At 40.7% G+C, this 27,897-nt stretch overlaps 1 protein-coding gene across 7 annotated transcripts in view; it reads right to left on the reverse strand.

Moving 5' to 3' along the window:
* helz (helicase with zinc finger) overlaps positions 1-27,897 on the reverse strand; it is a 279,455-nt gene that overhangs the window by 224,341 nt on the left and 27,217 nt on the right. For 6 of the 7 annotated variants that reach the window (XM_048554824.1, XM_048554822.1, XM_048554823.1 and 3 more), the window contains one exon: positions 1,196-1,417. In XM_048554824.1, the coding sequence (XP_048410781.1) occupies positions 1,196-1,417 (222 nt within the window). Of the gene's footprint in view, positions 1-1,195; positions 1,418-27,897 lie in introns of those variants that run through there. The other variant, XM_048554827.2, reaches the window with a different exon arrangement.

Raw genomic sequence — 27,897 nt, forward strand, 5'->3', positions numbered from 1 at the left:
CACTGTGCTCAGGGATGTGTAGATTAGGTGGTTTAAAGGGGAATGGGTCTGGGTAGGATGCTTGGAGGCTCAGTATGGACTTGTTGATATTAAATATCTTATAAATATTATATAAGACATAATATTCTTGCAATGTCTACTCTGTCAAGCCCCCCTCAACATCTTGAATGTTTCAATAAGACCATCCCACATTCTTTTCAACTGTAATGTATAAAGACCTAGCCCGCTTTAAATAAATAAGGAATTGAAAGTTAGTCTGAGCAAAGACCATGAAACAATTACCAACTGAAGCAAAAAATACATCAAGTTCACATATTCCTCCAGGGAAGCAAATCTGTTGACCTTCCTCATTCTGGCCTATTTGTGACTCCAGACTCAAAACAATTTAGTCGTCTGTCTACTGCTCTCAAGGGCAATTAAGGATGGAAAAAAACGTTAGCGTGTCTAGTGACATGAAATAATTAACAAAACTAAATTCATAGAGTACTAATGCTACTTTAATACATTGTCCAAGTAAGCATCAGTTTACACTGATTCAAGAAATGTTTTTAACACTAAAAATAGAAAATATAAATTCCACCTGACATGTTTATCTACGATTTTCCTTCACATGACATGGATGCTACTAACAAAACCAGCATTTTCTGCTCATCTGTAAACAGGCTCAAAAATAGCACCGTAAAAATTTGTAAAACAGATTCTGAAAATCACTGGTATCAGTTGAGCATTCCTGACAACTGTGCTGAGATAGTGAAGGAATGGGAGGCATTTTATGTTGCACTTTGCTTCAGTAGCTGCCTTATTACAAAGGTAAACTGTGAGCTAATATTTTCTTGTATTAACAATGTCTTACCATTGTAATTCAGACTCAACGGTTGGTAGTGCCTGAAACTCAGAATCACCTTTGGGGATGTAATGATTTTCTGATATTCCTGATGTCATTTCAGCTCTTGGAGAGTTCAACAGTGCATCTTAAAGCACATGATAGTTTGTACCCTAGATACATCTAAAATGTCATTCCAAGATAATGTTGTCAATCAAATTGTACCCCAACAAGATTTCATCTTTAATATAATTTAATTCATTTGCATAGCATAAACTTGCCTTGTCTTAGAGACGCACAACCCTTTTGCAGTGAATCCATCCCTTCCTCTACCCTGCATTGAACATTGGTACAACAAAACACCATACTTACAAGCTGCAAGAAGCAGGCTATCCTGTAAAGAAGACTTTCAATTCGAATACGGTCGAGCTCTGGCTGGCATGATGTAGTGATAATGGAAGGATTGCTAAGAGTAATGAGAGCTTCTGTGCAGTACTTGGCTCCCAGCTCATATTCATGCACTCTCAGACATTCAAATGCTTGTTCACATGACTTATCCGGTCTCCTATATGCCATGACTCGGCAAACAAAAACCTGGAAAAGAAATATAAAAATACCATTTATTATGTTACTTATTCAGTTTACTATCACAGAACCTGCAAAGTGAATCAAGGGAGGCTGAAAAAAGGAAAATATTACAGATGCTTGAAATCTGGAAAAAAAAACAGAAAAACTGGTGAAAAAAAATCAGCAGATCTGGTAGCATCTGCGAAAGAGAAAAATGGAGTTGACGTTTCAAATCTGGTAGGACACTTGTTCAGAAGAAGCATGATCATTTGGTACATGTACTTCTGGACAAGAATCCAACATTTTACACTCCCAAGAATACAGCAATGTGCACTTCAGATGCTTCCCCGTTTTGTAGAAACTTATTTAAAAATGCAGTTTCAACTTTCTAAGTTACATTGTGTCAATTCAAACAGTATATGCTCACAGTCCACATGTAGGAAAAGACAAGCTCATACATGACTATGGAACCGGTGGCCTTCCCATCAAATATCTCAGCGATATTCATTGTCAAGGTTCAGTCAATGAACAGCCATTTAAGAAAGATTAATTTTATTCAACACAATTAACCAAATCATAGAAAACGCTGACACCTCCATAAAAGATTCCTGGGGTTGAGGGAAAAGGGAGAGGTGGAAAGAGCAAGAGCACATTTCAGAACTTTGACTTGAAACTATGCATTCCGGGAAACTTGAATATCATACAAAAAAATTCACTAAGTTTGAAACTTTTTTGTAAATGACATCGGGGCTTACTTCTTGACATTGTGCTCATCAACCAGGGCATCAGGACTGCAAGGCAGCAGCACAGTAGGACACTCCAGCTAGAACTCATTCATTCTGGTCACTTTCTTTCTCTTCTCCTTTTCTTCCTTGTGATTTTTTTCTTCTTGTTCTCTTTCTTCCCTTTGACTTCCAGCCTTTAACAGCAACTCCTGGCCTTCAGCAACAAGAAGCAATAATCCCAGCCTCTGGCGATAACTTCCAGCCTGGGCACAGCAACCTCCCAGCGTGGCATGGAACATTTCAGCCTCTTGCAACAGCCTCCCGGCATGGCGCGTCGGCAGTGAGGTGAGGAGCTAGGGCCTGGTGCGGACTGGAAGCTAAGTGACATCATGGACTGCTGTACTGAACTCTTTATGTAACGCTGGGCATTTTATGTCTGGAACAAATCTTGTAACAAAAGAAGCTGCGCCTTGGCACTTTTGTATTTAAGTTGGTGCTGCGACTGATAACGTACAAACTTTTTACAATACTCATTGAGTATGTGCGACAATAAAGGCTATTCTATTCTATTCCATTCTTAAATGAATTAGCGAAATTAGTAGGATATCAGGGAAAAAAAATCTTGGCTTCCTGTAAGATCTTATAAAAGCACAGTACACTGGGAGACACACATTGTTGGACAGGCAATGAAGTTAAAACACAAGACTGCAAATGCACAGACTGGAATTAAAGTACGCATACAATCCATTTAAGTCCAAATCAAACTTTTGATTATTGAATATAGCTGGAAATGATTGACATGACAGTTGTGTGCACCACTGTGCTTGCACGATGTCTCAACACCATCACACAATGACAGAACCAGTGACAACAGCATCTACTAATATTGGTGAAAGGTGGAGCAGTAAGTTTAAAATAGATGACTGTTTAAAAAAAATGGTAGCTATACATAAGGGATCAACGGCACTGTGCCAGTACAATTATACTTCTGGCCTTTTAATTTGAAACTCTCAGTAGTCTTGCATTCACCAATTCATTTTAGAAATCTCAACTATGTCTCAACAATTTTCTTCTTTGGAAGCCCAATGATATTAAAATACCAGAACCAATGCCCCAAGTTCAAAGGTCAGTCTAGCAAATGCCAGCAACTATTTCATCCTAGAGGGCAAGACACACCACCTTCATCTTTATCCATTTTTCAAAAGGCTACTTGATGGATAGTCGTTGACAGCAAGATTCCCAACAGATACATTATTTATTTATCCTCAGGACAAGAGAACAAAACATTGCTGAAAAATGCTGATGAAACAGGAATCTCTTGAGGCCTTTGGGCTAGCTTTCACTCGCTGCTGGATATTTCATGTAGCCTTGCAGAAGATGGTCTGTATGGAATGTGAATTAATTTTAAATAATTATTTGAGTGTGTAGGAGGCTTTGGAAAGGTTGTGATTATTTTCCATTCTATTGTTGGCCCACAGTAGGAAGGTACATAGGCTTAGGTTCTGTAGGAACACGTCAAGATGGGGTCAGGCTACCTGTCATGATGTTACAAGAGTCAGGGATCAAAACATAAGAATGACTTCCTTTTAATTGGTGCGTATAGGTAATTGTATATTGTCTCATTTCCTGAATACAGTGCTTTGCAAGGATTTTATCATCCCTAGCTGTCTGGAAATGCAATAGAAAACTGTTCAAAGGTAACAGACCAGACTGTAGTCATGAGAAAAATCAAGGGTTCAAACTGCTGCCATCAAAAGAAAGGTGACTACAACTATCAAGCAATCTCTGCAGTGTGGATTTCTCCTTTCTTAACACCAATTTAAATCTCTCAACTCAAGGAAATGTCACCCATGACCAGCAGCATCATCAGGCAGGTAATGCTCAACAATTCACACATGGCAGATCCCCAAATCCCTTCATTTCAACCTTAAATTTTCACATCTTGAAATAAGTGATGATTGATTTAAGACAAAAATTAAAATAAACAAACTTAACCAAAGAAGAGGTTTTTTTCCTGTGATGGCGATATTGTGGTGCCACAAACATAAAAAACAGACTGTGTGCTTTACAGTACTAATGAAGTTAGTTGCTTTGATTTGATTTACAAGCAATACAGGCAGATCAAAGCAAACAAGGACATACAAATCATAGGATGGTCAGTTAGAGCGAGGTATACAAGGTTACAGCTGCAAAGCAAGGTCAACACTGACATTACAATGGTCCATTCAGCAGTCTAATAACAGCAGGGAAGAAGTGTTCTTGAACCTGTTGGTTCATGTGTCTAAGGTTACGTTTCTTCTGCCTGATGGAAGATATTGGAAGACAGCATTACCGGGTTGGGAGGGGTCTTCAATGATGCTGGCAGTTTTTCCGCAGCAATGAGAAGTGAAGGTGGAGTCCATGGATGAGAGGTGGGCTTCCAGGATTGTAAAGGCTACGCACACACCTGTAGTTTCTTCTGGTCCTGGGTAGATCAGTTGCTGTACCAGGTCCTAATGCACCTGAGAGTATGCTTTCTGTGGTGCATCAGGAAAAATTGGTGAATTATAGACATGCCAAATTTCCTCAGCCACCTAACAAAGAAGAATGTTGTTGTGCCTTCTTGACTGTCACATCTACATGGGAGGTCCAGGATAGGTTGTTGATTGTCGTCATGCCTAGGAACTTGACGCTCTCAACCTTCTACACTTCAGCTCCATCGATGTAGATAGGAGCATGCTCTCCTCCTTTCTTCCTGAAGTCAGTGATCAGTTCTTCTGCTTTGCTCACATTAAGAGAGATTGTTATCATTGCACCACACGACACCAAGCACTCGATCTCCTTTCTGTCTTCTGACTCATTGTTTGATCTCCGGCCTGCCATGGTGCTGTCAGCAGCAAACTTGTAGAAAGCATTCGTATGGAATTTGGCTACACAGTCATGGGTGTATAGGGAGCTCAGTAAGGGGCTGAGAAGACATCCTTGCAGGGCACCAGTGTTGAGGATCATCGCGGAAGGGGTGCTTCTGTCTGTATTTAATGATAGCGGTCTGTGGATCAGGAAGCTGAGGATCCAGTTGCAGAGGATGGAGCCAAGACAAAGGCTGCAGAGTTTTGAGATTAGGGTCGTTGGGATTAGTGTTGACAGCGGAGCTGTAGTCGATGAGCAGAAACCAGACATAGGTGTCCTTGTTATCCAGATGTTCCAGGGATGAGTTTAGGGCTCAGGAAATGGCATCCACTATTGACCTGTTTTGCTGGCAGGTAATTTTCAAGGGATGACGGCAAGCGGGGAGGTGAGAGTTAATGTGGGTCATGACCAGCCTCCCAAAGCACTTCGTGATTATGGAGCTGAGAGCCACTGGGCGGTGGTCATTTAGGCACACTGGTTGTGTTTTCTTTCGTACTGGGGTGTCTGTCGTCTTATTGATTCAGATTGCAGCAAGGAGAGATTGAAGATGTCAACAAATACCTCGGACAGCTGTTTCACAAGGGATCAAAGCGTGCGACTAGAAAATCTGTCTGGGCCAATCGCTTTTTGTGGATTTACTGTCAAGAAGACATCTGCAGCAGTGATGAAGGGAATAGGTGCATCCAGGGCTGTTGGGGCAGATGACACCACGCCACTGGCATTCTGCTCAAACCAAGCAAGCATTGAGCACATCAGGGAGGAATGTGTTTTTGTCCACTATTTTGTTCTTTATAACACATTGTAACATCTAATTACAAGCATTCAAACGGGGCAACATTTTTCAAGGGCTTTTACACACCTGCAGTGTTTGAGTGGAAGATTTTATGAATTCATGATTCCAGTCTCAGGGAATTTTTACAGAACATTCAACGGAAGAACAGAGTTTGGCATTATTTTTCATATCCATTGACTCTCAATGTTTCTTTTACTTTGAGTGGTGTAACAACAGCAAATGCTGACAGTTTTGCTGTCGTTACAAGTACAAAAATGCAGGCCATTCACCTGCAAATCCAATCTATACCAATGTCACATGGCCTCGGGCATCTTATTCCAGATAGAATTAGAGACTTTTGCACTAAAACATATCCTTCGGACCAACTTGTTCATGCCAACCAGATATACCAAATACATCTGGTCCTATTTGCCAGCATTTAGTTCATATCCCTCTAAACGCTTTTCTTCATATACTCATCCAGATGCCTTTTAAAATGTTCTAATTGTACAAGCCTCCACCATATCCTTTGGCAGCTCATTCCATTCACGCACCACCTTCTGGGTGAAAGAGTTGTCCATATGGTACCTTTTAAATCTTTCCCCCGTCACCTTAAGCCTATTCCGTCTAGTTTTGGGCTTCCCCCACGCTGGGAAAAAGACCTTGTCCATTTACCCTATCCATGCCCATCATGATTTTATAAACCTCTATCAGGTTACCCCTCAACCTTTAACGCTCCAGGGAAAATAAGCCCAACCTATTCAGCATCTCCCTATAGCTCAAACCTTCCAACCCTGGCAACCCTTGTAAATCTTTTCTGAACACTTTCTAATTTTGCAACATTCTTCCAACAGTAGGGAGACCAGAATTACACACAGTATTCCAACAGTTGCCTAACCAATGCCCTGTACAGCCACAACATGGCCTCCCAAATCCTATACTCAGTGTACTGACCAATAAAGGCAAGCATACCAAATGCCTTCATCACTACCCTGTGTACCTGTAGCTCCATTTTCCATTCCAGGAACTACGAACCTGCACTCCAAGATCTCTTTGTTCAGCAATACTCCCCTGGACCTGACCATTAAGTATATAATTCCTGCCCTGATTTGCCTTTCCAAAATGCAGCACCCCACTCTTATCTGAATTAAACTCCATCTGCCACTCCTCAGCCCACTGGCCCATCTGATCAAGATCCATTGTACTCTGAGGCATCTCTCTTTGCTGTCCACTACACCACTAATTTTGATGTCACCTGCAAATTAACTGACCATACCTCCTATGTTCACACTCTAATCATTTATAGAAAATGATAAAAATCAGCGGACACAGCACCGATCCTTGTGGCACACCGCTGGTCAGCAGGTCTCCAGTCTGAAAAGCAACCTTCCACCACCACCCTCTGTCTTCTACCTTAGAGCCAGTTCTGTATCCAAATACCTAGTTCTTCCTCTTTTCCTTGTGATCTAACCTTGCGAACCAGTCTACCATGAAGAACCTTTCTAAGGCCTTACTGAAGTCCACATACATCACGTCCACCGCTCTGCCCTCATCAATCCTCTTTGTTACTTCTTCAGAAACCTCAATCAAATTAGTGAGACATGATTTTCCATGCACAAAGCCAATGCTGACTGTCCCTTATCAATCCCTGCCTTTCAAAGTGCACATAAATCCTCTCCCTCAGGGCTGCCTCCAACAAACTGCCCACCACCACTGGCTCACTGGCCTATAGTTCCCTGGCTTTTCCTTACCACCTTTCCTAAATAATGGCACCACCTTAGCCATCCTCCAGTGGTCCAGCACCTCGCGTGTTGTTATCGATGATACAAATATCTCATCAAGGGGCACGGCAATCATTTTCCTAGCTTTCCAGAGTTCTAGGGTACACCTGATACAATCCAGGGGATTTATCCACCTTTATGCATTTTAAGATGTCCACCACCACCTTGTCTGTAATACGGACATTTTCCAAGATGTCGCTATTTATTTCCTCATGTCGTCTATCTTCCATATCTTACTCCACAGGAAACACAGATGCAAAATCATTTAGTAGCTCTCCCATTACCTGCAGTTCCACACATATGTAGCCTTGCTGATCTTTAAGGGCCCTATTCTCTCCCTAGTTACCCTTTTGTCCCTAATGTATTTGTAGAATCCCTTTGGATTCTCCTTAAACCTAGTTGCCAATGCCATGTCCCCTTTTTGCCCTCCTGAATTCCCTCTTAAGCATATTCCTACTGCCTTTATACGCTTCGAGGAAATCACTCGATTTCTGCTGTCTGTATCGGAGATATGTTTACTTCTTATTCTTGAAGAAAACATCAATTTCTTTAGCCTACTCCAGCATTCCCTATGCCTACCAGCCTTGTCCTCCACCTTAAGAGTCTCTGGACCCTTGTTATCTCATTTTTAAAGGCTTCCCATTTTCCAGTCATCCCTTTACCTGCAAACATCTGCCCCCAATCAACATTTGAAAGTTCTGGCCTAATACTGTCAAAACTGACCTTCCTCCAATTTAGAACTTCAACTTTTAGACCTGGTCTATGCTTCTCCATTACTATTTTAAAACTGATGGAATTATGGTCACTGGCCACAAAGTGCTTTGTGATTATGATACTCTTCATTAAATCAAGAATTTTGAGTTGTATAGGGTTCTAAAACAAAATCATTGTGGAGACAATAGATTGCTTCATCGTATTTTCTGCCACTTCACTGGAGTGTGGACTGCTGTTGATGTACGTGGATGCCAACTGTGCTCCAGTACTTTAAAGTAGCCCAGTCACCTGCCCTGCCTTATTGCCCAAGAGTAGGTCAAGTTTTGCATCTACTCTAGTAGGTACATCCACATACTGAGTCAGAAAATTATCTTGTACACACTTAACTTCCTTTCCAACCAAGCCCATAACACTACGGCAATCCCAGTCTGTGTTTGGGAAGTTAAAATCCCCTACCATAACCACACCATTATTCTTACAGATAACAGATCTCCATATAAATGTGTTTCTCAATTTCCACAGACTATGGTGGGGAGGGATGGTGTATAGTAGAATCCCAATTAGGTGATACATTTAGGAAATGTCTGAGGCACTGAGAGAAGACACACCAAGCAGTGCAGAGTAAATACAAACAATACCACATGATTAGGCACACATTTCTTTCTTGCCAGAACAAAAACACAAACTGCAAAATACATGATACAAATCAAGCTTTCACAAGTTCTGACAAAGCCCAATATGCCCCAATAATTCATCCATGTAACACTCCTCCTCCAGATCTCAGAGCAAGTATTACAGAATAGCTTGGTGACACTCGCACATGAAGAAATATCACTCCAACAAAGTACTAGAGCACAGCTGGCATCCATATACACCAACAACTGTCTACAGCCAAGTGAAGTGGGAGAAAAGACTGTGGAATAATCTATCAGCCACACACTGGTTTTGTTTCAGAATACTATTCAACTCAAAAGCCTTGATTTAACAAAAGGAGGGTCACACAGAATGGTTCACATAATTGCAGGATTATTATGGCACAGAAGGAGAACATTGTCCCCATTTTGGCCACATCAGCTCTTCAATATTTATATTCAGATAACCATCTACCACCCTCTTGAATCACTCAACTGAGCCTGTCTCCGTGACAGTTCCAGGTACTGCATTCCATATCTGAAATACCCACCGAGTGACCAAGGTTTTTTTCTAATCTTGTTTTTTTTTGCACAACAATTTAAAACCACACCCTTTCATTCTTGTTGCTCTTATGGGTGGGAACTGCATCTCTTTATTTACTTCAGCCAGCATACTTCCAATTTTGAAAGTGTCCATCGAATCTCCTTGCAGCCTTCTTCTCTCCCAGAAGAACCATCCCAATTTCTTCAGAACTGAAGTTCCTTATGCCTGGAACCATTGTTGTAAATCACTTCTGCCCTGTTTTCAATATGATTATGTCTTTCCCATATGTGATACCTATACATAATACACAGTGAGTTTGAGCAAGTGCCTTGTACAAGTTAAACATGAACTCCTTGCTCCTGTGCTCCATGGGCCTATCAATAAAGCCAATGCAATGTATACTTTATTAACCATACTTGCCACTTGTCTCGACACCTTCAATCATCTGTGCACAAATACACCCAGATCCTCCTGTTCCTGCATACTCTGCAACTGTTTTCTATTTGATATGGTCTTTCAAGAATTTTCAGACCAAAGTGCACCAGTTCACATTTCTTTGCTCTGAATCTTAACTACAACTTCTGCACCAACCCATTCCACCAACATATTGCAGTCATTTTGGAGATCCACACCATTCTTCTTATAATTTACATTCTTCCAACTTCTGTCACCTGCAAGCTATGAAATTCCCTGCACACCAAGATCCAGATCATTAGTATATTTCAGGAAAAGGAAAGGAACCAACACCAACTCCGAGGGAATTCCACGACAAAACTTTCTCCAGCCCAAAAACATCCTTTAAAAGTCAGTTTTCCTGCTTGTCTGATGAAACAGTGTTCATCCAGCTCTACACCTTGTTATATCAGACTCTAGCATTGGCAGTTCCTATCACTCGGCCTGATTTTTCAACCAGTAGCATGCCAGAATTGAAACACTTCTTTCAGTGGTGGAAGCTCAGTTTGAAAATTATTGTTTTGTACATGTAGGGTACATAAATGATGAGTACAAAAATAGATTATTTTGATTCATGGTTTTGTCTTTATATTTTGGAAAAGAAAACCAATTTATTCTCTCTGTAGAAATATAAATGTGATTTGTCTCAAGGTAATAAAAAAATTAACTGGACAGCTGTGCACTCTTAGCGGACAGGATAATGAAGGTGGCGTTTGGTACACTTTCTTTTGTTGGTCAGTGCATTGGGTATTGGAGTTGGAAGGTCATGCTGCAGTTGTACAGGAATTAGTTAGGCCACTTTTGGAGTACTGTGTACAATTCAGGTCTCCCTGCTATAAGAAAAATGTTATAATGTTATAAAACTCAAAAGGATTCAAAAAAGATGTTCAAGGATGTTGCCAGGATTGGAGGGTTTGGGCTAGAGAGAGAGTGAAAAGACTGAGAATATTTTCTCTGGAGCGTTGGAGGTTGAAGGGTGACCTTATGGAGGTTTATAAAATCATGAGGGGCATGGATAGGGTGAGTAAACAAGGTCTTTTCCCAGGGTGGGGGAGTCCAAAACTAGAGGGCATAGGTTTAAGGTGAAGGGAGGAAGATTTAAAACATACCTAAGGGGCAACTTTTTCAGGCAGATGGTGATGAGTGTATGGAATGAACTGCTAGAAGTAGTGGTGGAGGTTTGTACAATTACAACATTTACAAGGCATCTGGATGGGTATATGACTAGGAAGGGTTTAGAAGAATATGGGCCAAATGTTGGCAAATGGATTTATTTAGGATATCTGGTCAGCATGGATGAGTTGGACCAATGCAATACAGATGTTTGCATGTTGTACAGCTCTATTACTCTACGATCTATGTCAAAGAACATTTTTCAATTCTGCATTCCATAACTGCTGACTGACTACAGAACTCAGCTCTCCTGATGTGTCACATGTGACCCCTGACCTTGTCAGATATCACCTAGGTAACAGCAGGCAGGCCACAAGTGATCTTAGTAACCCCAGTACAGGCAACGAGGGAGAGTAAGTGAGCCCAGTTTCCCACCTTGAGAGGAAAAGCACTGACTTCTGCTTAAAATTTCATCAGGTTGTTGAAGACTGACCTGCAATACTCCTTAAAGTCTAACAGTTTGTCAAAGTTGAAAATGTAGATTTGTAGAAGAATTGCACAAGATACAAAGGGGTTCTTGACACCCACTGAACTGTATAAAATTGTAATTCAACATCTTCCAGAGAGTAAGAGAGTACGCTGGAGAAAATAGAGACTTTGCAACTAATTATTTTGAAATATTATTTCATGACTACTTTCCTTTTAAAATTACTGTAGATGCAAAAGTATGATAATTTTGCAACCAGTGCATGCCTATGCCTTGCTTTGGAGTCACATATTAAGCCAAGGGAAGGAAGAGGGACAGATGCATGGAAGGATATATATTTCCTCCTCCCAGCCCAATAGCACACCTCACATGATGGACTGCATCAACAACTGCCAGTTCATACCCAAGTTTCTTTCCTGTTCCAGCAGAGATTACAGGCAAGTTTCACCATTCTTCTGTACACAAGACAAAAATCCAAACATCAAATCTACTGCTTTATGCACTGCCTCACCTGTTGACACAAAGCCAAGTGAAAACCTCTACAGCTCACCCACTTCAATAGTCATGGAAGTGAGGTCAAAGCTCAGTGCCGTAGTTTGTGTCAAGTGCTTACCTAGTGACTGACCGGGATATGTTTAGTACATCCAGGCTATGGGGGTCGACTTTTCAAGAACTCTAGAAATGTTACTTACACATTAAAGACATCACCTTGTTTACCAACAAAATAGAGCTTGCCTTGTTATAATTGCACGTTACTAGATTAGCCAGGTCTACCAAATGGAGACACGAGTAGAATAGCATCTTAACCAAGAAAACAAGCTTTGAATTGCAGCTTCTACTAGCTAAAACAAGACCAAATACCATGCCAGTATATATGTATTAGCCCTGTGGTGGGTTCTCAGATTGATCAAGTCAAATGGAGGAAGGCAATGCTGTGTTGATGCAAATCCCATCAGCATTGACAGAGCTCAGATGGCAAGACAACATACAAAGATACAAATTGGAGGAAGCAGGCCATTCAGCTCCTGCAGCCTGCTTCATTGTTTCATTGGGTCATTGCTGCTCTGTTTGTATTTTGAATTCTACCTTTCCATCTATTTCCAACAATTTTGATTTGCTTGTCCAACAAGCATCTAATTCAGATATTCAGTGACTCTACCTCGTGGAGAGTTCCTAAGCAGACCAATCCTCAGAAGAACTCTCTCCTCAGCTGTGCCCTAAAAGGGCAACCCTTAATTTTCAAACAGTGTCTTTTGTTCTGGACTCACCCACAGATGAAGCATCCTTACTACTTTGTTAAGTTCATTCAGAATGTTATATACTTCAATCAAGCTATCCCTCACACTTCTGAACTCCAATGCAAACAAACAAAGTCTGTAGAATCTTTCCTGATAAGACAACTCTCTCATTCCAGTGGCCCTCCAATATATTTGTATCCTTCCTAAGTAACAAGATCAAGACAGCAAATGACACTTGAGACGTAGTCTCATCAATGCCCTATACATCTGAAACATAGCATCCTTCCTACTTACATTCAACTCATCTTGTAATAAAGAATATTATTCAATTAGCTTTAATTACTTGCTGTACCTGCATAGAGGTATTTTTCCTATAACACGATGGCTGCATTCTAGTGTGACCTTGCACAAGAGCAAATTGTGCTAGAGAAAATCACATTATTGGAAAACTCTGACAGAAAATCACTATATGTACAGTAGAAAGTTCACTTTATCCAAACAGTGTCCACTATTCAGAGATAGTAGGAACTGCCAATGCCGGAGAATCTGAGATAACACGGCGTGAAGCTGAATAAACACAGCAGGCCAAGCAGCACCAAAGGAGCAGGCAAGTTGATGTTTTGGGTCGAGACGCTTCTTCAGAAATCATGTCTCGACATTTCCCTTTTATGCCATACTCTTTTTTTTTTAAATTAGCCCTGCACAAGTAACCAATTTCACATTTTCTCACATTATGTCCCATCTGGCAGGCTTTTGCCTCAGCTCGCTCAATCCATGTGCATCTGCATTCTCAGATTTTCAGATATTCAAAACCATTTTACATAGATAGCAGGAACTGCAGATGCTGGAGGATCTGAGATAACAAGGTGTACAGCTGGATAAACACAGCAGACCATGCAGCATTTTCTGAAGGGTCTAGGCCCCAAACGTCAGCTTTCCTGCTCTTCTGATGCTGCTTGGCCTGCTGTGTTTTTCCAGCTCTACATCATTTTACATAGTCAGTTTTTCTGCCTGCCAATCAATCTTTTAGCGATGCTGGTACATTACACCCACACCATGAGCTCCCACTTTGCACAACAACCCATTATGTGGCATGTTGTTAAATGATTTCTGGAATTCCAAATACATTAGAGAACAGGTGAAAGGCAACATATGAAAGTATAAATCATCAGGAGTAGGCCAGTCAGCCCATTCATCCCGCACAGCTATTCAACAAGACATGGCTGATCAGATTGCAGCTACAACTCCACATTACCATTACCCTTAATTGCCTTGGACTCATTTGTTCATCAACATTCTATTTCAGTCTTAAAAGTATTCAACAGACGTACCTCCACCACTGTGTTGAAGAGAATTCCAAATAGAAAACATAGGAAATAGGTGCAGGGCAGACCACTCGACCCTTCGAGTCTGCACCACCATTCAATATGATCACCGTTGCTCATGCAATTTCAGTATCCCATTCCCACTTTCTCTTCATATCCCTTGAACCCTTTGGCCGCAAGAGCCATGTCCCTCAGAAAATACACACCCCTCAGAAAAAAAGTCCTCATCATCATCTTAAGTAGGGGACCTTGTTCTAGTTTCCCCTACAAAGGGAAATATCTCCTTCAACATCCAACTTGTCAAATCCTCTCAGCATCTTAGCCTTAATAAGATCACCTCTAATTTTTCTAAACTCCATTAGATATAGGAACCACCTGCACATAACAGGTATTTCTGCTATAATGTGTTTCATTAACATGAATTGGCTGCAACAACTGATGAATAGTGGACGCTGTTAGGATAACACAAACTTTCTACTGTACAGTGTTGGGATTTTCAACAGTGATTTCCCTATAACATGATCTTCTACAGTGCAGTTTTCTATAGCACAAAGTCACATAAGAAATCAACTATCTTGTTACAGGGTAAATACCTGTATTTAATCAGGTTACACCCCAAAGCATCTACAGAATCAATCGAACGAACTCTCTGAACTGCTAACATTTTGTATCCTTTCATAAATAAGGAGACCAAAATGTTACATAGTACTTCAGACATGGCCTCACTAACAATATATGACTGTAGCAAAACATACCCCCTTTTATATTCCATTCACCTTGCAATAAAATGAGAACTGTTCCATTTGCAACAAGTTACATCTATATAAAGCATTTAACATAGTAAAACATTCAAAGGCACTTCAAAGGAGCAACCAAAAAGTGGATTGCACAAGGTGCTATTAGAATAGTTGATCAAACAACTTGTCACAGCAGTAGGTTTCAAGAAGCATCTTAAACAATGTTTCTGAGATAGTAGGAGCTGCAGATACTGGAGAATTTGAGATAACAAGGTGTACAGCTGGATGAACACAGCAGGCCAAGCAGCATCATAGGAACAGGAAAGCTAAATTTTTTTCTGAAGAAGAGTCTAGGCCTGAAATGTCAGCTTTCCTGCTCCAATGATGCTACTTGGCCTGCTGCGTTCATCCAGCTCTACACCTTTTATCTCAGCATCTTAAACAAGGCGGTTTGGGGTCGAGCATCTAGAGTTTAAGGCCAAGGACACTGAAGACATGACTATCAGTGGGGGAATGATTCAAATCAGGAATATGAGAGAATACAATTCAAAAAGGGGCAGACATCAGGGGGTGATGGCACTGGAGGCGTTTGCTGAGATTGACATCAAAAGCTACAATACGCCAAAGTGGAAAATGGCCAGTTTACAAAAACAACCATATCTCCAGCCATTTTCTGAATCCACACCAAAATCTTTTGTAGAAACTAGAAACTAGCAAGAAATGAAGCAATGAATTTCCAACTATCAGATTTCAGCCACATATTCAAAACACGAGACATGTAATCCACAAACTGGCAATTTCAACAAATTAATAAAAACCAAAAGAACGACGGATGCTGCAAATCAGGAACAAAAATAAAGTTGCTGGAAAAACTCAACAGGTCTGGCAGCATCTGTGAAAGAGAAAACAGAGTTAACGCTTTGGGTCTGATGACGCTTCCTCCGAATGGTTCTGGGGAAGCGTCACCGGACCCGAAACGTTAACTCTGTTTTCTCCTCCACAGATGCTGCCAGACTTACTGAGCTTTTCCAGCAATTTTGTTTTTGTTCAACAAATTAATAATCAAAGCTATTATGAGCAGGCAACTACTAGTTGGCTGCATGCAGTAAGCTCTCACAAACACAAATACAATAAACGTCCAGATTATCTGTTAAATGTCTTGTTAACTGAGCATTTAGGGAAGAAAATAAAAACAAAAATGCTGCAAATACCCAGCAAGTCTGGCAGCATCTGTGGAGAAAGAAATAGCATTAACCTTTTAGGTCTATGACCTACCATCACCATTGTTCTTCTTCAAAATAATGCAAAAAGATCTTTTACACCTGGAAAGGCAGAAAAGTACCACTTCTAGTGTACTCAATTTTGTGTTTAAGCGCTGGACCAAGACTCAAATCCACAACCTTTCACCAGAGTAATTGCTGTCACTTGTGGAGCTCAAAGAATGGAAGACATAGTGTTTCTTAATATATGAAAACAACATGCATCTATGTAGCATCTCGAATATAGTCATTTCCCAAGACATTTCACAGCAATGTTATCAAATAAAACACAACTAAAAATAAATTACAGTGGTTGACTCAAGGATTAGCTAAAAAGATGGGTTTTAATGAGCATTTTTGAGAGCGGGGGGGAATAGCAGAGAAATTTAGAATGCAATTTCAAAACTAATCCCTTGGCGGCTAAAGACACAGACTAAACTGAAGTGATTAAAACAGCAACGTTTATTAGGCCAGAAGTGGAAGAGAACAGCCAGCTTGGAGGGTTGAGGCATGAAGGAAATTACAGAAAGCGACTGGGAGAACTGAGGTTCTGGAAGGATTTGAAAACAAGGATGAAAAACCTAATTTTTTTTTCCTGAACTGGGAGTCACTGTAGGTCAGTGACAGCAGGAGTGATCGGTGAATGGTTTTGGTTCAAGTTAAGACACAGGCAAAATTTAAGTTTACAGACAGTAAAATATAGCAGGCCAGGCAGACATGCACTGGAATACTCAAATCTATGAGATTTGTAGCAGGTGTGCTCAGACAGGGGTCAAGACAAACAATATGATGGAGGTATAAATCAGTGGTGTTAGTGATGGCATAAGTATGGCCAGAACTTCATCTCAGGATCCAAAGATGTGAACAATTTGGTTCAGCCTCAAAGATAACGGGAACTGCGGATGCTGGAGAATCCAAGATAACAAAGTGTAAAGCTGGATGAACACAGCAAGCCAAGCAGCATCTCAGGCCTAGGCCCGAAACGTCAGCTTCTGTGGTTCTGAGATGCTGTTTGGCCTACTGTGTTCATCCAGCTTCACACTTTGTTATCTTGGTTCAGCCTCAGGCAGGTGTGACAGAGAAGGACTGAGTAGTTGGAAGGAAAAGGAGATTGAGGCAAGGACCAAAAACAATGGCTTTAAATTTTCCAACATTAATGAGGAGGAATTTTTTTGTTACTAATTCAGTATGAGATGCCTTAAAATTCTGACATAGTGGAGGATTCAAGTAGTGAAAGTGGAGTCCAGTGCTGCCATGGACATATAAGGCTATGATTTTAGGATGATAGCACTCAAGGATAGCATGTTGATGAAAAACAAGAGACAGTCAAGGATAAATTCTTGTGGAAACATAATAGGAAATAAAGTTCTTCATTCAATGCATTGCACGGGCATCGTTAATTCAATTCACACAAAAATACTTGCCAGAATTACAAACAAAAAGGTAAAGTCACCATTCTCTTAACGAACCATACAGCTGCTCTCTCATGGAAGACAGACAACAGATAGCAGTTTAACTGGAGAGTCACCACCCCTCAAGCACAGGAAGAGATTGAGAATGAGTGTCCTTTGCGGTAACCTCAGCTGGTGCAGGAACTGAATGCACACCACTGGCACCGCAATGTAATACAAAACACCCAAACAACAATACATAATTGGGAATAACCTTCCTTATTTTAAAATAAAGACAGGTAGATTCTTCAACAGTAAAGGAATTACAGGTTACGGTGAGCAGGCAGCTAAGTGGAGCCGAATGCATGAAATGATCAGCCATCAACTTATTGAATGGCAGTGCAGGCTTGGCAGACCAGGTGGCCTACTCCTGCTCCTATTTCTTACATTGTTCTTATTATCATTATCTTGATTAACAATGAGGTGAGATACACTTCCTGGTTCTACCATTAATCTAAATTACTAAAACATATGGAAAAGAAATCTTCATTCACGAGATCAAAGCAGTTTTGTTCATTGAAACATGCAATGCTCAGGTAAATGTAAAATAGGAGCAGGCAAATTTACCATCACAGAACAAACCACATTCTATATTCAAAAACTGACTCTACTTTTAAACAAAATCCCAGAACGAAAGCACTTCAAGACAAGATACTCATAAATGACAATGTCCCTGCAATACTGCAGAGGCAATGGCCTTGTGATATTATCGCTGGACTGTTAATGCAAAGACCCAGGTAATGTTCTGGGGACCAGAGTCTGAACCCCCCTGCAGCAGCTTGTGAAATTTGAATTCAATAAACATCTGGAATTAAGATTCTACAAAATAATTGCCAGTTGTCAGAAAAAGCCATCTGGTTCACTAATTATGGAAGGAAACTGCCATCCTTACCAGGTCTGACCTACATGTGACTCCAGACCCACAGTAACTGCCCAGTGGACAACTAGGGATGTTAAATAAATGCTGGCCTAACCAGCGACATCCACGTCCCGTGAGTGATTAAAAAAAAAACTTAGTAAATAAACACTAGTTACAATGCACCACTGAATCACATATCTCCATATATATGTATGCTGATCACTGTGGTATTATTACTGGACAGGTAATCCAACAGTTCACCACTACCTTCTTAAAGCAAACTAGGGATGGGCAGCAAATGTTGTCCCAGCTGGTGACGCTCACATCCCATGAATGAATACTAATTCCCAGTGTCTGCAAACATTGTAAACGTGTGTACATTCAATGCACACGGACACCAGATGTTCACAATCAAGTACTGAAAAATATCTGGTGCCCATGCACACTGGAGGTTCACAATCACATGCTGTCTGTGCACCGGGTCTATTCATACACTTACAGGCTAAGACAGATGAGAACAAGTTGGTCTCTGGTGTTCCGTGAATACATTTAATTTAGAGTAAGGTTCAGACACAAAATGACCCATTAGGTTATTGTTGATAGGTGGCTTCTATGCATAGAACTAGAGCCCAGCAAAAGTTAGCAAAAATAGGAGAGTGGCATTTTTCATTGAACTTTTACACTTATTAAAAGCAAACTGAATTTATAATTAAACACTAGACTGGAAAGCATCCTAAATCAATTCTTGTATTCTTTACAAGCTTACCTCACCAGCCCTTTCCGTGGACTGCCACTTTGCTGTGGAGACATTTGAGCATTTTGTTGATCCCAAGCATTCTCAATGCCTGTCACAACCATAAGGTCAGAGGGGGAGGAACCAAAGCAGAATCCAAAATAGTCCTCAACAGCAATCCAGGCTGAAAATTTCATACGACATCAATGGCTGTGATAGCAGTGTGGAGATCCCTGGTTGTTGAGGTTTCCTTGCCACTGAAACTGGATCCACGTCTGTCAAGGAGTGTGTGTGCTGGTGCGCAACTGCATTCCAATATTAAAAGATAACTGACACAAGGCACCTATGCTACAGAAATTCAACTATCCCACACACAAGACCCTTGCAGCAAATCAGCGAGAGGTGACGAGAACAGGATTGAGAGATTTGAATGTTGCTAGCTTCAGACTACATGTAGATGGAGGAGTTTGGCTCAGTCATTTCACTCTTAGAACAGGAACTGGATGGAATTTCAGCAGCTTTCTTCACAATTGAATAGCCCTCTTCAGGATCCACTCTGTTCATCCTGCACAGGGAAGGGGTTAGAAAAGCTGCCCTAAAAAAATAGTCCATTGCATCACCAGGAGATGCAGTTCTAGAATCAGCCTCATCAGCCACATGAGAACCCACAGGAGCCGTGGTCAGTGACGTGGAATTTCTTACATGTACAATCATACTCATTAGTGAGTGCCAGTCAACGAGTTTACTAGAAGGCACACAATATTAAACTAATGAAGTTTAGTCAATGTTCAAACTGATTGAAAATCATGTTTCCTTCCCATTTTTGACAACCCGGTTAGGTGGGTTTTCTGCATTAACAGCACTACATTTAGGGAAGTTCCCACATGCTAAAAATAACTTTATTCAGTAATTATGTTCTTATTAACAGAACATGGGTATCACTTGCAAGGTCAGTATTAGTTGCCTATCCCTAACTCCCTGACAGCAATCAAAATTCAACCCTATTGCGATAGATCCGGACTCGCAACAAGGCCAAACCAGGAAAAGATTTCCTTTCCTAAAAGATATAGGTGCAGATGATGGGTTCTTAAGTGATGAAAATTTTATGGTGATCATGAAACTGTCTAGCCTGAATTATGAATTAATTCAATTTAAATTCCACAAGTTGCTGCAGTAGAATTTGATCGTGTTCCCAGAACATGAGACTGGGTTTCTGGATTACAAATACAGTGACATTACTGACATAACACCATAATACGTTGATATTGGAAGCATCCACTTACATATAAAGTACACTCAAAACAGACTTTTACAATATTCTAATACACACTCTTTACTTAATTGCATTCTTAGTTTTCTGTCAGACGTTTGTCGGTTTAAGTTTCAGGGCACCAAGCCATTTTTGAAGGGGTGCCACACTGTTAGAAGTGAGATCTTTTAAATGAGTCATGGAATATAGGCTTGGTAACCTGAAAAAGGTAAAACTGTCATAGTCCTACCAGGCCCAAGGGCTGCTCTCTCATTATAGAATCACCCTGCCTTGGGCGAGGAGAGAGATTGAGAAAGAGACTCCTTCAGCAACCTCAACCGGTGCAGGAATCAAACCCCAACTGTTGACATCACTCTGCACTGCCCACCAACCAACCGTCCATCCAACCGGAACCCAATGTTCAGCAATATGATCAAAAGGGAATTTGGAGAAATCAATGTCTGGGCCGGCAGTCAGTCTTAAATCAGTAAAACCAAAAAAAACACTAACTGCGAAATTAATTTCATTACATTTTGAGAGACCACATTGCACACTAAACAAATACTACATTTCACTGCAGATGAACTGATCATATGTTTTGTAATAAAAATTATGATGCTATCTGAATGCAAGATTTTTGCCACTTCTTGTTAAATCTTCAGTACATGACCTTTTCCCCCCAGACATTTTAATGGAGATGTGTGAGGCAATTTTTGTTTTTAAAAACACACAAAGGTGCAACGCACTGCTAGGGAAGCTGTTGAAAACAGATACATTTGCAAAGTTTAGGAGACATTTTGACAGTTGAACAGGCACGGAATCAAGGGAAATGGTCCATGTGAAGCCAGATGGGATCACTTTAGAATACCATCATAGTTAGCACAGATATGGCAGGCTGAAGGGCCTGTTTCCGTGTTGTATTGTTCAGTTTCGGTGTTTTAGTTGTGGCCTAATAAGCGTTATTTCCAGTTCCAGATCACCTCCATGCTCTGCAACTGTCTGCCTCGGCCAAAAAAGGCAAGTATCCCATATGCCGCCTTAACCATTTTATCTACCTGTCCCGCTAGCTTAAGGGACCAGTGGACATTTCACACCAAGGTCCCTTGGTTCTCAGTGAGAGTCAGGGTCTTGCCATTGATCATATGCCTCCCTTGCCTTGTTTGTCCTGCTTGTGCATCACTTTGCACTTATCCAGGTTAAATTCCATTTTCTACTGCTCAGCCCATCTGACAAGCCTGACTATATCCTCCTTGAATCTAAGGCTATCCTACTCACTATTTACCAACCCATCAACTTATGTATCTTCCATGAACTTACTTATCTTGAGTCTTTTCTGATGACTGCAAAACAGAGAAATTATGAAACCTTGAACCTGTTTGGTACTTAGAAGATGAACCTCCTGTGATTTAAGACTTGGCTGTACATTTCCTACACGTTGAAAAATTTTCTTGATGTCATGTTTAGCTATTAGTACATGAAGACATTTAATCAATAGTTAATGCTGAATTTTCTGTCGTGAGTTGAAAAGTAATGCAATTTCACTCAGGATCTTTATTTTCACTTGGAGCATGTTGATCAGACTGGAGATACTTTCTGTTTATGATGGGAAGAAAGGGATAGAGATTAACGTACTAATTGAAAGCTAATTATATTAGTTTTATTGTACCTCAATTCTAACTTTATTTGTCTATTTTATGCTTATTAAGATGAGGATGTTGTTTGTGGAATTGGTCAGTTCTCTTCAGCATCATGAATTCTAGGTCAGGTATAGTGAGACCAGGTACAGAGTAAAGCTCCATCTCCCTTTCTACAGCAAAGTGCTTTTCCTTCAGCCTCGTGCAAGCACCCACACTGCGTTAGGGTCAGTTTCCTACTCTATTCCTCTGCCATGGCCAGCAACAGATTTTCACTTGAAGCTGCTGTGAACCTCACTCCTAGTGTTCCTTTTCCAGTATTTTGTCATCACTTTGATCTCTAAATTTAATCTTTTAAGAGTGGGTGCAGGAGTCTGAAATTCTGTGCTTTATTGCGTTTTTAAAAATCTGAACATTCTGTGGAAATCTTAGAGTGACAACTTAAAACTGTATAAAAGCTTTCGTTGGACTGGTTAGGTTTGAAGTGAAAACATTATTTAAAAACATTAATATGTCTGTTAAATGGCTGTGGTTGAATTCCTGATGTTGCTGCATAATGTCAGTGATGGAGGTGAAGGTTTCTGAAACTTTACCTTTTTTGTTTGTTCAAGATTTTGAAACCCAGATCTGTCTGTTAAGCATTTTTAATACTGTACAAAAAAGAAATACCTAATGCTTCTCTGTAGAATTTGTGAACGTATCTTTAGCTTAAATTTTTGTTGTCATATTTCTACTTGTTTACAGTCCAAATGATCATTAATTCCATAATCTTGTAATCATTTAAAATGTTTGGGGAAAAAAAAATCATGTATTGAAAATTTCACAGGAAGTGGCAAAAGTCTTGCATTCAAATAGCATCATAATTTTTTTTTCCAAAACATATGATCAGTTCATCCGCAGGAAAATATGCTATTTGTTTAGTTTGCAACGTGGTCTCGCAAAAAGTAATGAAATTAATTTTGCAGTTAATGTGTTTTTTTTTTGGTTGTACTGATTTAAAACTGACAGCTGGCCCAGAAATACACTTTTCCAAACTCCCTGTTGATTGTATCGCTGAACATTGGGTTCAGGTTGGATGGATGGTTGGTTGGTGTGCAGTGCAGATTGATGTCAACAGTTGGGGTTCAATTCCCGCACCGGTTGAGGTTGCTGAAGGAGTCTCCTTCTCAATCTCTCTCCTCGCCCAAGGCGTGGTGATTCTATAATGTCTTAAGATGTACTAGTAGCTAAATACGACATCAAGAAAATTCTTCAACATTTAAGAAATGTACGGTGAAGTCTTAAATCACAGGAGGTTTATTTTCTAAGTACCAAATATGTTCAAGATTTCATAATTTCTCTGTCTTGCAGTCATCAGAACAGACTCAAGGTCAGTAAGTTCATTGAAGATGCACAAGTTGGTGGGTTGGTAAATAGTGAGTAGGATAGCCTTAGATTCAAGGAGGATATAGTCAGGCTTGTCAGATGGGCTGATCAGTAGAAAATGGAATTTAACCTGGATAAGTGCAAAACACTGCCTCCTTCTAAATGTAGACATACCCTAGAATATCAACATTCCCCTCTTTAATCTCAACATCATCCATAACCTTCTCCTTGGTGAATACTGCTGCTCATTAAGGGCCTCACCTTCTTCCTCTTGGACCTATTTTTCTTCCTCTGTCCTCAAGTGGATCTCCTGGAGCTACCAACTTGCTCTGAATATACATATAAAATATCTTGGGATTCTCCTTGATCTAACTCGTCAACATTTCACGGTACTTTTATAGCCTTTCTAATTCCTTGTCCATGCTCTTTCCTGCTTGATCACTATTCACAAAAAGCTCCCACAAACTTCAATTACTTGGCCAGGTTCATTCCCCAATACGTCTCATTGACCCCTTCACAGCTGAACCATCAACATATTGTCTCAAGAAACTGGATGTATCAAACAAATTCTGATGCATCTGAGGCCCCGAGCACAAAGGGCGACCCAGTCAATATTGGGGGAGTTAAAATCACACACGACAAACAACTTTATTGAGTTTACATCGTTCCATAATCTGTTCCTCTATCTCCTGGTGGCTATTGGAAGGCCTGTAAATATGACCCTCTCATAGTGAATATAGCTTTCCTATTCCTGAGGTTTATTCAATTGCATCGATGGATCAGCCCTCCAAGATACCATCTCAAAGTGCAACTATGATATTCTCCTTAATTAGTAACACAACTCCTCCAAACCTTTTACATCCCCCTCTATCTCGCCTGAAGCATTGACCATAGAACATCGAGCTGCCAGTCCTGCCCTTCTAGCAAGTTTCTGTAATGGCTGTAACATGGTAGTTTCAGGCTAATCTAGGCTCTCAACTCATCTGCTTTACCTGTTACATTCCTTACATTAAATGCACAGACAGCCAATCCCATTGTGCTCATTAACCTGATCCTGCCCTGTTCTCCCTATTAAAATTACTTGACTTAATCTCCACCTTGCTGATCCACTGCTCTGGTTCCCACCATCATGGCACACTAGTTTAAAGCTTTTGGCACCCCGCAAGGATATTGGTGCTACTCTAGTTTCAAGGCAATCATCCTTTTTTGACAGGTTTCCCCTGCCCTGGAAGAGATCCCAATGATCTCAAGCGTAGTTATTTTAATGCAAGGAATATAACAGAGTTTACAGTCTGGATTAGGACATGGAACTATGATGTGGCCGTCATTACAGAATCTTGACTGAGAAGGGCAGCTCAACAGTCCAGGATTTTGATGTTTTAGGCAAGAAACGGGGACGTAAAAATGGTGGGAGGAATTGTATTTTTGTTGACTAAGCAGAATGTCACAGCTGCACAAAGACAGGGCATCTTGGAGGGTTAATCCAGTGAGGCCGTATGGGCAGAACTCAGGAGCAAGGAAAGTGCAATCACTCTGACAGGGTTATACCACAGCAAGCTGCCCAAAATCCAGACGGAGATAAAGAAACGGATACGTAAGCAGATCAGAAAAAGATGCCTGAAACAATTGTTGTTATGGGTGATTTTAACTTCCCTAATATTGACTGGGACTTAAATGGGGCAAAATGTGTGAGGTGTATCCAGGAAAGTTTCTTGAAGCAATATGTAGATAGTCTAACATAAGCAAAGAGCCATATAAGAACTTGTGTGAGGGAATGAGCCTGGCCAGGAAATCCAAATTTCAATGGGTTAGCATTTTGGGAACAGTGATCATAAATCTGTAAGCTTTAGGATGGTTACAAATAAGGATAAGACTGACCTTCAGATCAAAGTGCTAAATTCGGGGAAGGCTAATTACAGCAGTATTCGGCAGGAACTGGTAAAATTAGACCGGGGCAACTGCTCAAGGCTAAGTCCACAACTGGCATGTCGGAGTCTTTTAAAGGCCAGTTGACCAAAGTTCAGGACTAGCATCTTCCTCTGAGGATGAAAAATGAGGATGTCAATGGTTTGGGATCGCTGGATGATGAGGTTTTGGAAGTTGAGTCAAAAAGATATTTTTAAAAGGTGAGAGGAGAACGACTTAAAAGAAGACATGGGGGTTATTTCTTTTACACAGAGAGTGATTCTGTGCGCAATGCACTTCCAGAGGAAGTGGTACATGCAGGTACAATTACAATGTGGAAAAAGCGTGAGTACACAAACAAGAAACGTTTGGAGGAATATGGGCCAAGCATAGGCAGGTGGTGCTAGTTTAGTTTGGGACGATGGTCGGCATGGACTGGTTGAGCCGAAAGGTCAGTTTCCATGCTGTATGACCCTACGACTCTGTAAGGTAAAGAAACAGACCTAAGGGTTAGGAAACTGAAATCGGACAATAGCCATGATGAATATAAAGGAAACAGGAAACTAAAGAAGCCATGAAATGCCCCAGCAAGTCAGATTAAGGAGAATCCCAAGGCATCTTATATTAGGAACAAGAGGCTAGCTGCAGAAAGAATTGAAGGACAAAGGAAATAATTTATGCGAGGAGCCAGAGATCTCCTCCATTGAGCAGAAGACTTCGAAATTTGATTACACGTACAAAGAGATTTAAGAACAACTTCTCCTCCACAAAGACAGAAAAACTGTGCATGCTGTAATTCAGGAACATAAACCTAAGTAGCTGGAAAAGATCAGCAGGTCTGGCAGCAAAATCAGAGTTAACGTTTTAGGTCTGAGGAAGGGTCATAGGACCCAAAATGTTAATGCCGATTTTTTCTTCACAGGTACTGCCAGACCTGCCAAGCTTTTCCAGAAACTTCTGTTTTTGTAACTTCTTCGCCACTGTTATTAGACTTTTGAACGGATCTCTTAAATGTTAATGCTGATCTCTCTCTCCGTAACTGTAGCACTGTGTTCTCCTATCCTGATACACTTTGTACGGTACAATCTGTCTATATGTTTGATTCAATTTGATCTGATTTATTGTCACATAGACCGAGCCATTGTGATAAGTTTGGTTTTGCATGCAGTGCAGGCAGAGCTTACCATAAGTAGTGCGTAAGGGTAACAGAACAGAGTGAGCAATACAATATTACAGCTGCAGACAAGATACACAAAAAGCAAGATCAAAATTAAATTTAAAATTTCAGAGATCCATTTAGAAATTTAATAACAGCAGGGAAGACGCTGTTCTTGAATCTGTTAGTACGTACTTTTGTGTCTTATGTCCAATGGAAGAGGTTAGAAGAGATTATAATTGGTGTGGGAGGGATCTTTGATCAAGTTGGTTGACTTCCCAAGACAGTAAGTATAGACAGAGTCAATGGATGGAAGGTAGGCTTGCGTGATGGTCTGGCCTGGATTTAAACTAGAGTTTTTTGCAATCCTGGGCAAAGCAGTTGCCTCACCAAGCCACGATGCATCCAGATAGAATGCTTTCCATGATGCATCTGTAAAAATTGCTGAGAGTTTTTACAGACGTGCCAAATTTCCTTTGCCTCCTGGGCAAGTAAAGGCATTGTTGAGCTTTCTTGACCACTACATCAATGTGGGCTGACCAGGACAGATTGTTGGTGATCATCACTCCTAGGAACTTGACATCCTCGCTCATCTCTACCTCATCACTTGTGATGGAGACAGGGGCATGCCCTCCAGCTTGCTTTGTGAAGGCATTAACAAACATTTTTGTTTTGCTGATGTAATACACACACACACACACACACAAAGTTTGCAGATGACATGAAAATTACTGAGGAAGCTTGTCAAAGGATATAGCAAGTCAATTGGAAAGTTGGACAGAGAAACAGCAGATGGAGTTTAATCTGGACAAGTGTGAGGTGATGCATTTTGGAACACCAAGTGCAAGAGGAAAGTATACAGAAAATGACAGGACCGTTATCAGCACTGATACACAGAGATCACGGGGTGCAAGTCTATACTTCCCATAAACAAGTGGATAAGTTGATAAAGGCGGCTCGTGGCAGACTTGCCTTAATCAGTCAGGATATGGAGTTTCAAGGTTAGCAGGTCATGTTGCAGCTGTACCATCTTTAGCTGGGCCACATTCAGAGTAGTGTGTGCAGTTATGGCTGCCATACTACAAGAAGAATGTGGAGGTCTTGGAGAGTGGCGTGAGGGGTTTACTCGGACGCTGCCTTGGTGGACTTGTGTATTAGATAGAAGCAGAAGTTGAAAAATGTTGGATTATTTCTACAAGAGGGTCAGAAGCTGAGGGGGCAACCTGACGGAAATATATGAAATTATGAAAGGCATGGATAGGATAGATACTTGGAGTCTATTTCCCAGGGTGAACATGTCAAATTGTAAGAGGCATTTTATGGCCATGATCAAGACTTTCTCCACTGAGGGTGGTGGGTGCCTGGAACGCGTTGCCAGCAGAGGTGGTAGACGCAGACACATTAGCGTCTTTTAAGATATATTTGGACAGGTATATGGATGGGCAGGGAACAAATGGACACAGACCGTTAGAAAATAGATGACAGG

The sequence above is a fragment of the Stegostoma tigrinum genome, chromosome 22 (assembly GCF_030684315.1).
Source record: "Stegostoma tigrinum isolate sSteTig4 chromosome 22, sSteTig4.hap1, whole genome shotgun sequence".
In the NCBI taxonomy this organism is placed as follows: Eukaryota; Metazoa; Chordata; class Chondrichthyes; order Orectolobiformes; family Stegostomatidae; genus Stegostoma; species Stegostoma tigrinum.